Raw genomic sequence first — 18,571 nt, forward strand, 5'->3', positions numbered from 1 at the left:
TCGCTTGTTAAAAAAGTATATGGAAAAATAAAAATCAAGTTTAAGTCATTTTATTCGACTTTACGTCTGTCCGCCACAAATATTGAAGTCGTAATATCACTAGATAAACGTTTAAAGCACATAAAATCATATTAAAATATATACAAGTATGTACTGTATTTACAGTACACGCATTCGTAAATTTAGATTATTTTTTTTGTACTATATTAAAAACTAAAATTTATTTGTTTGTAAGCTTAAAATAGATTTTTATTAACCATATATTATTTAAAATGCTTTCCTAGTGATAAGTAGATTCGGAGACAGGTAGATTCGACTTACGTCGTTTTCCTGGAACCAATTACCGACGTAAGGCGAGGTATACCTGTATATGTAGGCTATATAAAATATTTTAAAAATTTAAATCTAAAATGTAATTTGAAGAAAAAATTTGCATAACGTGATAATACCTAAAATTTGATTAAAATACAAAAATTTAATTTTAAATACCTAATAAATTAGATATGTCTTTTAGATTAAATATTGTAACTATGTTCTTCACAAATTATTGGGGTAATTACAGTAATTAAATATGCAAATATTCTTACTAAAACATCTTTGATATATTTATATGTAATAAATGAAACTTTATGTTAATGAAAGCATTTGGAATATAGTCTTTTTTATTCTAAAATTATTTATAAATTATTATTATTACTACTGATGATTAATAAAATGTCAACATCAAAATTACTCTCTTAATCTGTTTATTTTGCAAAACTAGTTTGTTTCTTCTACAATTATTTTCCAAGAATATTGTCAGTCATACAAACATTTATATTGAAGTTATTTAAAAAATCATAAAATTTTTATCAAATTTTCCTTGAATATATTAAATTGTATTAACTTTAATTTTGATTAATTTTACATAAACATCATTGGTTACACTCTTTTTCAAACAATAAATCACCATTTGGAAGATTCAAATTCATTCATAAAAAAATACCTTTAAAAGGTTACATCATGAAATTGAAATATCACACAATACTGTACTGTATTTATATAAAATTAAAACAAAAGAAAAATCAGTTAATACTATTCAGGAAAACAATTTTCTCTGCTATAACTTTTCACTAAATATATAAACTTAATAAATTAATTACTCTCTGCATGGATTTTTAGTTTTCAATATACAACTGTAATATCTAATAAATTTCCCAAAATGAAATTTCAGAATACAATAGAATCAATTGTGAACAATAAATAAATAACTATTTCTTTACAAACTGAAACATTTCTTCTGGAATAAGAAATTTAGCTGACTTACACAAGCTTCAGCTTAAAATATACCAAGATTTATGCAATATGAAGAACAGAATCAACGACAACTGAGTCCAGGGCTACCCAGAGAATAGGGGCCTGGAGCAAATACATACTGGGGCCCTATATCAAATTATATTAAAGTAAACAAAAAAATACATTGTAGGGGCTTAGGGCAATTTTCTTCTTTTGTCCCCTCTAGCATCCCAACATATAAGAATAACTAGAATAAAATCTTAAATAGATACCATAAAAAAATACCTTTAAAATAACTGTATTTTGTGTTTAGTAACACTAATATTTTAGGATTTTATTTGTTAAAACTGATAAGTCTTGCATTGTAGACTATAATCAAGAAAAATTATAAAGGCATACACTCATTAATGCAATAAAGTTTAATTTTTAATATTAACTGTAAACTATATATAGTGTTTGTTAAAAATTTCACAAGTTCAGAAGCATCACTAAAAGGAAAACCTCTTCATAATTAGTCCTTTTCACACGCAGGATCATATAAAACAGTCTGAAGAGGGCAACAGTGAATTTGGCTTTTATTTTGAAGCTCATCTGCTTCAATCTGCAAAAGATATTAAAAATACCTTTGCTGACAGTATACTTATATCTTTTGCATGCTAAGGTGCTCAAGAACCTCAAAATAAAGTTGATTTTGTCAGCTCAGTCTTTATTCTATTTTATCCAATCTCATGATATGAAAAAGGATGAATTATGAAGAGACTTTTGTTTTACTGCTTTTTCTGCTTATGAAATTTTTACTATAGTTGTGTTATTGTACCAGTTTTATATTTTTATCAATATATTTATTGATAAAAATATAAAATGATCATTTAAAACAAATATACAGTAATTAATCTTCACTTTTGCTAAATATCAACTTGATTTCTTTATAACAACAAAAACACAATTGATTTCTTTAATTGAGCCAGTCAAACTTGAGTAACAGGCATTAAAAAAAAACTGCTGCGTCACCCACGACATGCATTCAAAAGTTAACAAAAGTATACTATTCTTTTCTGTTACTAAGAGAAATATGTTTATTAATGCAATCAATAATATATTTCCAATCGATAATTAACTAACAATCACAATTAAAAGTACTATATGACATGTTAATATTAATTTTAGTTAAACTAGGGCATTTTCTTTTTACAAATTATCATCATCATCTGAGCTTTTTTGTTGAACTTGATCAGAAATATCAACAATGTCTTCATTTTTTTTTAAATAAAAATATGTTATTAATCAAAAATATGTTCTAGTGGATCATGTTTGTTCAATTGAGGACTGAGTGATATTTTTTTTTCCAGAATTTGTGTTTGAATACTGAATTGTTAGAATGGGAACAGTTTGAGTATCGAGATAACACTGTATTTAATTTTTATGAATGATTACTTACTTACAGTTAAAAAAAAGGTTAATAACACATATCTAAAAATGATTAAATAAACTTTACTAAATATGAAGATTAATCTATAAAAACAAAATGCAGTGGCATTCTTAACAGCTAAAATCTGAAAATAACAATGACACCTGGTTGATAGGAAAGCTAGGACAAAGAAGAAAAATAACTGCACTATCAGTTTTCATTAAACCTGATGAAAAGCACAAAACAAATTGAAAATTTCAATATTCCATGGGCAAATCTGAGATCACATGCATGCTTATTAGAATAAAAAAATATCAAATAAAAGAGTTTGCACTTAAAAGTTAAGAAATTTTGTACAGAAGATTTTCCAAATTCTCAAACCATTTTCAAACCTTTGTAGAAGTGCCATGTTGTATGAGGGATACCTGTTTATCTAAAGCGAACCCAAAGACAATTCTGGACACTGTAAAGCTGTCTGTGATTGTCCCAAGAAAGTGTCCATGGTTACTCCAAATAACCATGTTTGATTCTAACCAGCTTCTGAAAGAGAAATCTTACCCTATCTATATTTTATATATAAAGTAAATAACTAATGCAAAACACATTATTATCCATATTTATACAAATATCTAAAAACTTCAAAGGATAATACTTATAAGTGTCAATATGTAAAATAGCTTTCCATCAATTAATCTATATAGTACTTATTTCAAAAATTATTCACTTTCATTAGTAAAAAGAATATATAAATTTAAAATAATTGATGATACAGATCTCTAACAAAAACATCTATTTAAATCAGTGTTTTTCAACCTGTGGGTCGCAAAGCCTTATGCAGGGGTCGCAGGTAAAAGAAAAAGACAAGTGTTTGTAGGTCCTACACTACATTAAAAAAACTACAATTTCAGCAAGAAGGCTGTATCTGTTTATTTTACAGTACAATTGGTCTTTTGATCGATATTTAGGTCTCAACTATGAGTGTAGCCAAGGTGGGGCCTGGTGGATACAGCCTAAAATTCTGATTCTAAAAAAAAAGTCCCTGTGCCCAATGCTATAATTAAAGGAAGTTTCATACTTTGTGTGTGTTAAGTTATTGTCGATTCTTCTGAAATTTTCATTTTAATCAACAATAATTTGTCTCAACAGAAAGAAAATTAAATACATAGTTTTTAAAATCACTGATAGGGGGGGTCCGCCAGAANTATGTGCAAAATTAATATAATTCGTTTCACAATGTTTTTACAATGATACAAATAATACTGAAATACGAAAGTACAATTTTTCCCGACTTTCTAAACTGCAAACTCCAATTAGCATTTGTTACGATGACGTGGATCGAATTGAATATCGTACACATTTTAATTTAAAACGAATTTTCGGTTTTTTAATTTTATTTAGCTGTTAAATTTATCAATGGTTGCTAACTAATTTTAAGTTGACGATTTAGGGGCTGACCATAAATTACGTGCGCATTTTTCTTGAAATTTTTACTCCCCTCCCCTCTTCGGAAGTCCAACAAAATTCGAACCTCCTTAAAACCTTCATCACTCGCTATGAATGATAGATACCATAAATAGAAACGAAACATAAAATAAACTTTGAAATGAATATAATAAAATGCATAAACCCTATACAATTTAATGAAATAAACGGATTTCCACTGAAATCCCCTCCGCCTTCCAGTGTGGACGTCATTTATGGACAGCCCCTTATTTTTAACACGCTATTATTAAAAATAAATCGCTATCTTTTAAGTATGACTGATATTATTTACTACTACTCGTACACTCAAACTAATTTTAGCTTTATTTATTCGCTTATCTGTAAATAGCGATTACAGTAAAGCATTTCACTTTCCCGGCAGTTATATATAACAGAGGGAAAGTATGGCGATCGGTCAAGAAATAACCTCCAAAGATTTTTACATTTTTGGACTCAGGACACCTTGAAACGTCGAGAAACGTAAAATGAAAGATAAAAAACTGAAGGTTTTTTTTCTGTATGTATGGATGGATGTTAGTATGTAGATGGCACGACTTTGTTCATCCTATTTGAAGCTTAATTATTACTCTTGTGTTTTTTGTCGGAAAATTCTGAAATTTTGCAGAGAGGTTTATTTATTAGGGGGATTGATACTATTAAAATTTGGTGATTGAAGATCGAGGGAGTGGGGAGATAAAGGGGGTAGTGTGTATCTCCAGTAGGGTCAGACTTAATGACGATTTTACTCGTTATCATTTATAATTGTTTATAAAGCACATCCCTATTCTCAAAACTAAGCTTTTTGCCATTTTATAATAATTAATACTATAAAATGTTTTTTTAAAGTAGGACATGGCGCGACTTTGTCGTATCGCGACAGAATTGAGGCGGAGCCGAAAAGAAAGAAGCGATTTCTGTCTGCTCCTGTTAGGCATAGAAGGGAGATAGATCCTCGTACCTGACTGACGCGGTGCGCCCACCAGTGACCAAGCGATCTTCGTACCCTGAACACAGGGAGTTCGTTCGTGGGTTCGCATCTCGCTCGGACGGGCTGGCCACGTGGAGTTTTCCGAGTTTTCTCCACGTCTGTAACGCCTAAATAGGGACCAGTTTTCCTTAAAAAGACCTTCGGAAGGCATCCCCTAGGCAGATCGCCCAAATGTTGTTTTGCCATAACTTAAAAAAGAACAAACAAAGAGACTGACGCGGACAGATGAACTTTGCACTTGCTACCAGAAAAGAGGTTATCCTTGCACTTGTCAACACGAAGATGTGATCCAAAAACAAAGCAATCGCTATCGACTGCTTTCTTCGTTTTTCGCGCTTATTTTCCATTAGGAGCACACAAAGCTGGTTTTATTATTGTCCCTAAGACTAAATTCTGTTAACTGCTCTCACAGTCAGTGTGTAACAACAATTCGAAGATTAACAATGGGCGATAGTCAAGTAGGCAACGGTTAACTGGGCGACAGAAACTTAAAAATTTTTTCACGCTTAGCAAGCATACGATTTGGCAGATATTTTTTATTGGGCTGCAATTTGAAAAAACTGTAGACCTATAAATCCCCACTGTCGGTCCGTTTGTCTTTCCTTAATATCGAGAACGGAATTAGATAGGTGAAATCCGAGACCATATATGAAAATCTTAGGGACAGGAGGCCCCGATTAACTGTACAGAACTTCCGATGCATACCGGATGTCACGTTATTCCAATTGAAAAGTTTTCCACTGAGAGCAGCTAATAGATGATCGGCACGACTCTATTGTTAAAGGAAAAGTATGATGTACAGGGCAAAACACTACTAATTTCAGGTGGAGAGGATATATTTTAAATGACAAATTAATTTAAAAAGAGCAGCCGAGCATTGTGACGGTTTTGTAAATATTGGTAAAATATATATAAATATGGTTAAGACTTACGAGTTATAAGTTACGAGTTAATTCCAACTTAGGAAAAGGGAATGGTTTCGAATAACGTACTGTACAGTACTGTAACATCGTTAATTATTTTAGGTCGGAACGGTTAACTAATCACATCAAAGAAAAACAGTTCGAAAACAAATTCCTTCGAAGAACTTTTATACTTTTTTTAATTTATATTGTACTCAATGTATAATCTATATATATATATATGGACGTGTGTGTCCCTATATTTCACTTTTCAGCCAAAACTGCACATCGCACATGAATGGTGTTCATATGTGGTAGTAGTCCCAAGTCTCCATTCGTGCACTATGGTGGTTGCGTCTCAATAGCTATAAGGATGCGGGAGATATGGGCTTGAAAGTGGTTGAAAGTGGAAGATTTTCTATTTCGATTTTAAAAATTTTCGAATTCGTATTCGAATTTAAATTCGAATTGGTTCGATTATAGAACGATTGTAAACGTTCCAGAAAATTGATCAAATTGAAAATAGTTCGTTTGACTGTACGTAANGTTTTCGGTCATTTTAAATGCCTTTCCTCAGGATAAAAACTTGCAATTTAAAAATAAGAAAGCTGTCCTCTGGAACATACTGCATCGTAACTCAATTGTCAGGACTTGGTGACTTTACATTATGGGGACTCTCAACATAGTACTATTACATGGATACTACTAATAATAGGTTATTAAATAGTAGTGCTCAGCCAGTGCTGATTTCTCCGTCAGAGCTTTCAGAGTTGAGTGACATTATCATCCAGTATTTATGCTGCTATATACATATAAAAGTTTTAAGTATAATTCTATATTTTTATTTAAAAGAATATTTAAATTTAATGTTAAAAAAATAAGAATAAAACTTATTTGCATTTGAAATTAATTTAAATTTTTTAACATTATAGATATTTTGTCATGTTGATGTTATATTTCCTAAACTGTTACAAACTCTTTCTGATCAGTCTAATGAGGTAAGAACAATTTATATATTATTGCTATTAAAATAAAATTTATTTTAATAATTAGGAAAATTTAAACTTTGCTCAATTATTATTACAAATATAAATAAATTACAGGATGGCAGTTAATTATCATACATATAGAATAAATACTAAACTAAAAATAATTGTCTTCATCTTTTTCATCTTTCAAGCCTTCATCAAACTATTTTTGGAACCTGAAAATGTGAAGAAGGATGAAAGTTTCAAGACACTTTTATTTTTAAAAGATAATCAATTATTATATTCAATTAGAAGAACTATAAAAAAACAAATAAAAAAAATTATATAAGATAAAACAAACTTTATCTTTAAAAATTTCACATTTTTTTTTTATTTTATAATTAAGCAGTTTTTAATATAATATAGATTTTGTTAAACTGGATTGGTCTCATTTTATAGCTGAACTATTTATACTTATTTTTTAAAACATATTTTATATTCTTTATTCCTGATGTAACAATATATAAATCTTACTTGATCATTACAAAAAAAACACAAAATGCTTTCTAATATCTTACAAATTTGGTAACAGTCAGATTGAAAGAAAATATAAAATTCTTTTAATTAAACTTCTTTATTTTCAGATTAAGTTGTTTAAAAAATTAAACTTGAATGTGAGTTAATATGCTAAACTATTAAAAATAAATAATAAAAATTAATTTGTTACAGTCTAAGTAAAAAAAAAAAAAAATAAAGGTATTTATATCTGTAAATTGAAAATTCAGTAGTGTATCATATAAACAATTCCTGATTCACTGAAATTATCTGTAAAATTGTTGAATTTTTTCTAAGATTAACATTAAAATATTTCATATAATGAAATTTTAAATGGTATTACATATTTGTATAAGTTGCTTAAATATGCTTAAATACGAGTATCCCTCATATAACTTGGTAGATATGTTCTGAAAAAGCTCTATTATGTGAATCCATGCTGTACAAAACAAAGAACTAATGCAAAACATAGCGTTATGTTCCAAAAGTTAACAAAAGTGTACTATTATTTTTAGTTACAAAAAGAAATATGTTTATTAAAGTAATCAATACTTTATTTCCAATCAATAATTAACTAACAACACAATTAAATGTATTGTTAATGTTTTTATCTTCACGACTAGGTGCATAGATAGACACAGCGCATTTCTACATCATTATTTGGAATATCCTATGGGCCGATACGCATTTTGGGCATAAGCCCCTCATCTGTCGGCATGACTTCTGGGATTTCTTATAGGTAGTGTTGACACGTATACATTCCGTTTAAAATTACTTATTTACAGTTAAAATAAGTAATATTTACAGTTAAAATAAGTCATTTTAAACGGAATGTATACATGTCAACACTACCTACAAGAAATCCCAGAAGTCATGCCGACAGATGAGGGGCTTATGCCCGAAACGTGTATTGGCCCATAGGATATTCCAAATAAAGATGATATAGAAATGCCCTGTGTCTATCTATGCACCTAGTTGTGAAGATAAAAACAGATAAAAGAAGACATGGTTTCAGAATACACAATGTATTGTTAATATTAATTTTAGTTAAACGAGGCCATTTGCTTTTGTTAAAGTATCATCATCAACTGAGCTTTTTTGTTGAACTTGATCAGAAATATCAGCAATGTCTTCATTTTTTTTTTAAATAAAAATATGTTATTAATCAAAAATATGTTCTAGTGGATCATGTTTGTTCAATTGAGGACTGAGTGATATTTTTTTTTCCAGAATTTGTGTTTGAATACTGAATTGTTAGAATGGGAACAGTTTGAGTATCGAGATAACACTGTATTTAATTTTTATGAATGATTACTTACTTACAGTTAAAAAAAAGGTTAATAACACATATCTAAAAATGATTAAATAAACTTTACTAAATATGAAGATTAATCTATAAAAACAAAATGCAGTGGCATTCTTAACAGCTAAAATCTGAAAATAACAATGACACCTGGTTGATAGGAAAGCTAGGACAAAGAAGAAAAATAACTGCACTATCAGTTTTCATTAAACCTGATGAAAAGCACAAAACAAATTGAAAATTTCAATATTCCATGGGCAAATCTGAGATCACATGCATGCTTATTAGAATAAAAAAATATCAAATAAAAGAGTTTGCACTTAAAAGTTAAGAAATTTTGTACAGAAGATTTTCCAAATTCTCAAACCATTTTCAAACCTTTGTAGAAGTGCCATGTTGTATGAGGGATACCTGTTTATCTAAAGCGAACCCAAAGACAATTCTGGACACTGTAAAGCTGTCTGTGATTGTCCCAAGAAAGTGTCCATGGTTACTCCAAATAACCATGTTTGATTCTAACCAGCTTCTGAAAGAGAAATCTTACCCTATCTATATTTTATATATAAAGTAAATAACTAATGCAAAACACATTATTATCCATATTTATACAAATATCTAAAAACTTCAAAGGATAATACTTATAAGTGTCAATATGTAAAATAGCTTTCCATCAATTAATCTATATAGTACTTATTTCAAAAATTATTCACTTTCATTAGTAAAAAGAATATATAAATTTAAAATAATTGATGATACAGATCTCTAACAAAAACATCTATTTAAATCAGTGTTTTTCAACCTGTGGGTCGCAAAGCCTTATGCAGGGGTCGCAGGTAAAAAAAAAAGACAAGTGTTTGTAGGTCCTACACTACATTAAAAAAACTACAATTTCAGCAAGAAGGCTGTATCTGTTTATTTTACAGTACAATTGGTCTTTTGATCGATATTTAGGTCTCAACTATGAGTGTAGCCAAGGTGGGGCCTGGTGGATACAGCCTAAAATTCTGATTCTAAAAAAAAAGTCCCTGTGCCCAATGCTATAATTAAAGGAAGTTTCATACTTTGTGTGTGTTAAGTTATTGTCGATTCTTCTGAAATTTTCATTTTAATCAACAATAATTTGTCTCAACAGAAAGAAAATTAAATACATAGTTTTTAAAATCACTGATAGGGGGGGTCGCCAGAATTTTTTAACTTGTAAAGGGGTCATGTATTAAAGAAGGTTGAAAAACACTAATTTAAATAATAATAATAGCAACATGCATTTATTTAAGTACTGCATTTCTTCATTTTATTCCAAATATAGCAATATCATTACTTTTACAAAGTATAAGAACATTTCTTATTATAAGAACACTAGCTTTATAATTTTTCAGAAATCAAAACTTTTTTAGTAAATGTTTTCAAGATTCCTTAAGACTCCTGAATCTGAACTTACAGCTACAATCTTTAGAATAAACTTAACTCTCTTCAATTATAAGCTTTAATATTAAATTTAAAATGAAGAACCATTAATCTTACAAATTGCAAAAAAAAATTTTTTTTACTATTTTGTAATTACAGTATTATATATCTTTGTAATATATAAAGATATATTTGTATTATTACAGTATTGATATTGAATTCTTAGAAAGTAAAATTTCATAATGCTTTAATATTTAATGTTACATTTAAAATATATAGTTAGTAGCATTTTATAATTCCAAATACTATTTTTAAAAACTTTTATGGAAACAATGAAAAAAATCAATAGCAAGAAATAATTTCACATTACGTAATTAGAAGAATCATTCGTGTTATGTAATTTTCTATTGCATCAACATTTTATTTTGACTGACTTGTTTAGTGATGCATAAATTTGAAAGGTCATGAAAGTCAGGATTATTATTCTTAAATTCACTGGATAACTGAAATCATCATGAATTTTACTTATTTCTTCTTCTTTTTTTTAATAAATTTAATATTAACATATAATTTTCAATATGATCATAATAGGAACTTGGGAATAAAATTACTTAAGAAAAAAAATCATTAAAAAGAATAATTCAAGGTCTATTGCACTACCTATAAAAACAAATAATAGAAGACAAAAGATTGTCCTTTATGCCTGAAATAACCTTGATATAGACATTTATAAGTGTTTGAAGATTTATCAATCATAATTCAGTCCAACTTCAAAATTTTTTTGACTAAATTATTCTAGAATTTTAATAAAACTTAGCAGCTTTATCTTATTGACTGAAACTTGATTAAATATTTCTGATATTTCTCTTGACTTTTTTTTAATAATTTTGAGTATGTCACACTGTATAGTCTTTTTAATTACTGTATTGCTATTAATTTTATTGATTAATGGTAGTTTTCAATTTTATTTTTATGAAGGTTTTATAGTTTTATGATATCCTATTTTTTTTCCATAAAAATAAATACTGTAAAATGATGATGCAAAAATTATATTGTTAAAACTACTTTAAAAATTAAATTTTTTTCAAATCTATATGCTTTTTACTGTTGCTTATCCAAATTATTTGACATGTAATAAAATATAAACAATGCTTATAAAAATTTCTCTGTAACTAAAAATTTTTTATTAGATCTAGTTATTATTCTTCAAAATAAATCAAAAATAAATTTTTTAACTTTTTTACATTTCTTGAAATTCTGAAGTTTATTTGGAAACATCTGCTATTCTCATCAGGCAATGAAATTTAAGGCAATGTTTTTTTGTTTCCTAGACTATGTTTTAATCCCATTTCAGATAAATATTTCAGTTTAATGGTTTTACAGCATTATTGTTGAGAGAAGCATTATAATCATACTGATATGCAATGGTGCTACAAACAAACTAAATAAATAAAAAAGATTTTATGTAAGAAATCACAGTACATTGTTTAAATATATAGTAGATTCCACTTACTGTAGTCATAGCATTATCAAAGTTACAGAATCCCAAAAGAAATAATTTATAATATAATTATATCTATATATACAATTAATAAATTCATGACTGTCTTTCTGTCTATCCATCTGTTTGTTCGAGTATCACCTGAGAATGGCTTAAACAATTTCTATAAACTTTATACATATATTCAGGACAGTCAAGGGAAGGATACAGACTACTATCAAAATCTCACCTGCCTGTCTCCTGGTCAAATATCACATAAGAACAATTGTGTCCTTCTCAAAATATAGAATGCATTTAGAATAAAGTTTGATATAATATATAAGACCCAACCAAAAACAATTTTACAAGTTTATTATAAGTACAGATTTTTTTTTAGGTACCTCAGCTAGTACATTATAAAAATTTCAATTATTGTAATCCGTATTTGGTTACCATCATCATCTTTAAGCCATTTTATGAATGTAAATACACAAAACTAATATAAACACCACCGTGTAATTCTAACTAGGATAAATTTAATTCAGCAAACATTTTCAACCATACATTAAAGGTCATCATCAGGTAATGAATTTAGAATAATTTTTGAACAGTTATTAGTTTAAAGAAATCATTCTTTTTTTGTAGTTGTTTTAATTTTACTATTTTCATCAAAAATTAAATTGTTGTTGTTTTATAATGTTAAACGGATCTTTATTTACTAAGATTTAATTTAGGAAAGAGTTTATCTTATAAAAGTCAAGGACTCAGCAAGTTTTGAAATTTCTCATAAATATGAATTTTTATACATTACTAAATCAACTGATTCAGTCTTTCTCTCATTATTGAATTACTTATATTGTACATATAATCCTAATAATCATAGCATTTCTAGTAACATATAACAGAGATCAACTGACTCATGACTGATAATTTTAAAAACTGAAGTGTAACTTGTATTATAGATGAATTTATTTTATCAAATGTCAAAAATTATGTATGAGTAATGATACTTTAAATTTCTTTTTATTTTTTACTACATATCATTATAATATATAACACCTGGATATCCTTCTACATAAATCATTTTTTATATTATTTAAACAATTCGGGCAAAATTCCAAGATCAATTTCCTTTTTTATCATCATAATCTAATTCATATTAATAATAATAAACAGAATAAAAAAAACTAATGTATAATTTTAAAAATTGGTTTTTGAATATAATTTCAATAATTATATTATTTATTAATTATTTATAACTTTTTTAGTTTATAAGATGTTTGTATACAAAAACAAGGTTTTCTCAAGTACTCCTGTCTCTATTATAAAAATTCTACACAACTGTTCTAAAAAGATATTCTAAATTGCTTTAAAGAATTCAAAAATAAAATGTCCTCATAATTCAATTAACATCTATAATAATAAAAATGCTAAGATTTTTATTATTATAGAATTTTATAAATGTCAATTTTGATATTAAAAGAAAATTAAAATAAATAGTTCAATGACATTTTAGTTTATGAAATAATATCACATTACAATGAAATAAAGTACATTGAAATTGATCTTGCAAAAGCTTAAATTCACTTATATAGATTAAATCTTTTTATTGTATCAAATAAAGCAATGTTTATTATTAAATAAAATTATTTTCATAATGATATGAGTAAAACTAACAATAACTTATTTTCAATCACAAAATAAGATGACTGTTTATATACATATTTTTATTTTAATTTACTAAAATATTATGAATAGTTCTAGATGATGTTTAAAAAATGTTGATATAAAGCTTAATTAAAAAAAATACATTATTGCAAAGTTTTAATATAAAAACATAGAAATTTGTTTATTTTCTATTTAAGAGAAAATTATTTTTAAAACATTTGAATACTAATAAATTAATAAAATATATTTTTAATAATATAAAAAGTAATTTTCTTAAATTAATTAGTAAATTAAAACATATGATAAACTTTAGTGTCATCTTATCAATTTATGTTATAAATTAATAAAAAAAAACCTAAAATATACATTACTAAACATCTAAAACAATAAATTTTAATGCCTTTTAACATATAATTGAATTTAATAATAATTATCATGAAATGATAACTACTTTTAAGGTATCATCAAGTACAATCTATAACAAAAGTAAATTGTACAGTATATAATTAAAAGTTGTATATGTTATTAAGAAAATTTAGAAGGCTATTAGCCTAATAACTATAAATATTGAAATAAAACATGTATTTCCTTAAAAATAAAAATACTTTTAAGGAAATAAATTTATTATTTCTTTTTTAATAGAAGTATTATAAAGAGAAACAAAACACCTTTTTTGCCGAGAAATAAATATAATTGTAAAAAACAAACGTTTTCAGCCCAATTAATAGGCCATCTTCAGGTCAAAAATGAAAATGGAACGTAAATGTTCGATGAATAGAACATAAAAATTTTAAATCAAAAATTTTTTACAAGAGAAATAACAGAAGATTATATAAAAATTAAAATAAAACAAAAAATAAAATAAATCTTCAATGTACTAATTCTGGTCCAAGTTTTTAGTAAATTTCTTAACCAAGTACTTCCATGCCGAAGGCAGGCTCTCGGCATCCCTCGCATTTAAACAGCCTTCTCCTATCCTACTTCTGCATATTTCAATCTTCTATGCCGTCATTGCTAAAGTTGGGGAAGACAAGAGTTTGATGATTGTTGCCTCGTCCCATTTTACTTCAGAGCCTTGGGCTTGTGCCATTTGGGACAAAATCGTTGAATTAGATGCTTTTCTTATGGCATATAAAAGAACATAGATATGCCATAAGAAAAGCATCTAATTCAACGATTTTGTCCCAAATGGCGCAAGCCCAAGGCTCTGAAGTAAAATGGGACGAGGCAACAATCATCAAACTCTTGTCTTCCCCAACTTTAGCAATGACGGCATAGAAGATTGAAATATGCAGAAGTAGGATAGGAGAAGGCTGTTTAAATGCGAGGGATGCCGAGAGCCTGCCTTCGGCATGGAAGTACTTGGTTAAGAAATTTACTAAAAACTTGGACCAGAATTAGTACATTGAAGATTTATTTTATTTTTTGTTTTATTTTAATTTTTATATAATCTTCTGTTATTTCTCTTGTAAAAAATTTTTGATTTAAAATTTTTATGTTCTATTCATCGAACATTTACGTTCCATTTTCATTTTTGACCTGAAGATGGCCTATTAATTGGGCTGAAAACGTTTGTTTTTTACAATTATATTTATTTCTCGGCAAAAAAAGGTGTTTTGTTTCTCTTTATTTAATTGCTGAGTGCTTTTGATATAGAAGTATTATAACTGAAAATAAAGATTTAAAAGTAAATTATTGTGGTAATTTTATCATTATAATAATTTTAAAAAACCTTTCTGTCCTGTAGACACTAAGAGGACAGAAAGTTTACCAAAATATACTGTGCATATTGATTTTTTTATGTTTTTCTTATTTTTATCAGTATCTAGTTTATTAAATACAGTATATCTTTTTATTAACAATTAACTTATTTTCGTTGCAAAATGGTGCTACACTTAATTAAATTTATTCATATATATAAATAAAATCTTACTCTTAATAAAATGATACGTTACAGTCACGGATCTACAACTACAAAATATATTTTCTCAATAAAAACTTTGGTTTGACAACAATTACCATTAAACAAGACAAATATATTTTAGCATTCGATTTTTACATTTTTCTGTAAATCGCATCAAATATGATTACAAAACCAATTCAGTCTAACACACTTCCAATACAATAACTCCAATTGATTAAATGGTATCCAAATAATCCATCAGGGACATAAATTAAAATTCACTCTTGCATTTCTCATATTTACATAGGAAGTGTTTGCAAACCAGAAACTTTAATTTGTTCTTAGAAATGTTTTTCTATGTGAAAAAAAATATTGCACTCAAAATACATCATCTTATTTCCTCAAACAGGTTTAATTAAGTACCAGTTCATTATTTTTAAAAAGGGAATTATTTCTAGCATAAGAGGAAATATGTATATATATTTTTCATTCCATTCATATAAATACCGTACCTACTCAATAGAATAATGTTGTTAGTAATTTTATATATCTGTTGTAACTTTTCTTTTCGTTAACGATGAGTTTAAGCACATCTAAGCTTATATAACTTAATAGCAAATCAAGAAAAGATAATATAAATATAGCACTTGTGAATGAAGAATTGAATTAAAGTTAACTTCTCCGCTGATAACAGTTCTTAAAAATAAACCGCGCGATAACCTTTAACTGATAACTTTGTGATAGCTAAAAGTGATGATAGCCTTAAAGAATACTACCAACGATTCCCAGATTATGTTTTCGTCCTGTATTAAGTAAAAATACTCACCCAAAACGTAGAGCCGCAAAACACTTCTAAAGCACTCGACGCCATCTTGGTAATGAACTAAATTCACCATATCAATATTTATGAATTTCCCATATTATAAACAAACCTTTAAAAATAATTCTGATAAGTTTTATAATAATATCCCTATTAATAAATTATCGTCACTTTTAATAATAGGTAACTTCTTAATATTTTAATAATTTTACATTTATGTTCGTTAATTAACAGCAGGTGGCAGAGTAGAAATTTTAAATTTGTACTGTACTTGATAGAAGTCATAGTGCGTTTCAATCGCACATCTTCGACCATTTGTTTTAGAGTGCATGTTTATGTTTGTATTTTATCCGATATCGTATTACAACAGCGTATTTTATTGATAGAAAATAATATATTGTACAATACACAGCGAATATTTTTGTATAGTAAAAACCTCAATAAATATGACGAATAGATAGAAATATTTTACGCTTGCTTAAAAAATAAATTATTTTAAATAAAATTTAAACTGTTTTAATAACATAATTAAAAATTTTAGTCTGCTTTTATTTAACTTTACCAAAGAAAAACTCAAGAAAAAAAAATTTGACTGTCGTCTAAATTCTCATAACTTTTTACTTGGCGCAATTTTTTACATTCAGTTGTTTTTAGTTGAGTAGCAATTCTTTTTTATTTTTTTTGTACCGGTTAGTGATTGTGTTATTATGTCAAGACCTAAGACGATGACGTACAGGGCGCTCGGTGATGGCCGCCGACCAAATGCTCTCGATACACCGTTTAGCAAAATCGTTATAAAAAATTTTAATTCGCATAAATTTGAGCTTTTGCCATTTTGGATAACATTATGAATAAAATTCATTTGTTTCGGTGCAATTTTATTTTTATAAGCATAAAATTGAAATAGCTCTATGGAAAACCCCGTGAACTTTGACCTATCGACCAGAAAGTTTCGCCGGCATCTTACTGATAACGAGAAAGGCTTATCTTTATTTGGCACGGCAGTTTAAAATTTCAGTTTTCTAGACCCAGTAGTTTCTTTCTCTACGAGAGTCTGCCGTGCCAAATAAAGAAAAAAAAAAGAAAATAGAGCTTTTTTTGGCGATTTTTGCACCTTTCGATTAGTTATATTTCGGTAACCGCTTTACAGAAAATCTTGAAATTTTGCACACTACCTAAGAAAACAATTATCTTTCGAACGAAATATGCAGAATTACTTTACATGTTTGGGGCGGAGAAATCGACCCCCGAAAATCGGCAACTCTGATTCCTATATTAGGCTACAGTCAGTCAGTGAATTTTTTTACTTGGCAGGGAGTCACTGTCGTGACTTTAAGAAAAATTTTATGAAAAGAAAGATTCAAAAAATTCCAAAGATAGACAAAATTAAGAACGTGAGTTAAGGGAAGAGATAAATTAAGAGTCTGAATGGAACAAAAATCTAAATCAGAATTATTCATGATGATAGTGATATAGACTAATTTTAACACAAGAATTAACGGGAATTGAAAGTCTATTCTTTCTATTGCAAAATTAATTTACGTTCATAATCTTAGAAATAACACTAAAAAACAAGAAGTGTTTAACCGACTAAATAAACGCATAGCGAAAAAAAAACAAAATTCTTACAAAAATTTAAACTAAAATTCTGTATTCAGGTTATCAGCTTTACAAACAATTATTTGTCTTGGATTAATATTAAATAAGTTATAAGAAAAACGAAAAATTACAGGATAAATTATCTTTACCTTGTTTATAGAGCTTACCGCAGCTATCTTCATATCTGAAGTTATGTAAAATTCAAAATTGCCTTTCTGTATATACTACGTATGTACGTTGTATATATAATATGATGTATTATTTATATGTTAACAAATATTATCATTTAATCTCGATGACAGACAAAAATTACGCATCATTTAACCGTTTAGTTTTACGTGCGGAGCGGCACGCTTAACGTCACGTGCGGGAATGAAATTTAAATTAAATGATAAAGATTTATATTAAATAAATAGTATAGTATAAAGACTTAAAATTTTTATTAGAAAACGTTTTAATTAAGTTCCAGTTATTTAAAATTGGTACATGTTAAATTGAATTTGTTTAATGGGTGTAAGGTGTGATGGAAAATGAAAAGCCATGGGCGATGGGCTAAGGGATCTCCAAGGATGCCTCCTAGGAAGACTTTCTATGAGAAACTGGTCCCTATTTAGGTATTAGACATGCGAAAAATCCAGGAAACTCCATTATCAACTCGTTAGTCAAGTGAGAACCCAAGATCGTTCAGTGGTTTCATCCACTTAATCATTGGTGGCCCATTTGTGAATGAGAACATGAAACATATTTGTTTGATTTTTTGAGTTTTCAATAAAACTATTAAAATTTAAAATGTACTGATCGAAGGTTATTACATTT

The 18,571-nt window shown here is 27.5% G+C and overlaps 1 protein-coding gene across 1 annotated transcript in view; it reads right to left on the reverse strand.

Moving 5' to 3' along the window:
- LOC111626508 (multidrug resistance-associated protein 1-like) overlaps positions 1-16,305 on the reverse strand; it is a 65,630-nt gene extending 49,325 nt beyond the window's left edge. The window contains exon 1 of the mRNA XM_023369906.1: positions 16,163-16,305. Coding sequence (XP_023225674.1) covers positions 16,163-16,207 — 45 coding nt within the window. The 5' untranslated portion in view covers positions 16,208-16,305. The remainder of the gene's footprint in view (positions 1-16,162) is intronic.
- Positions 16,306-18,571: the final 2,266 nt, after the last annotated feature.

The sequence above is a fragment of the Centruroides sculpturatus genome, unplaced genomic scaffold (genome assembly GCF_000671375.1).
Source record: "Centruroides sculpturatus isolate CEXI.00-Female unplaced genomic scaffold, Cexi_2.0 scaffold159, whole genome shotgun sequence".
Classification (NCBI taxonomy): Eukaryota; Metazoa; Arthropoda; class Arachnida; order Scorpiones; family Buthidae; genus Centruroides; species Centruroides sculpturatus.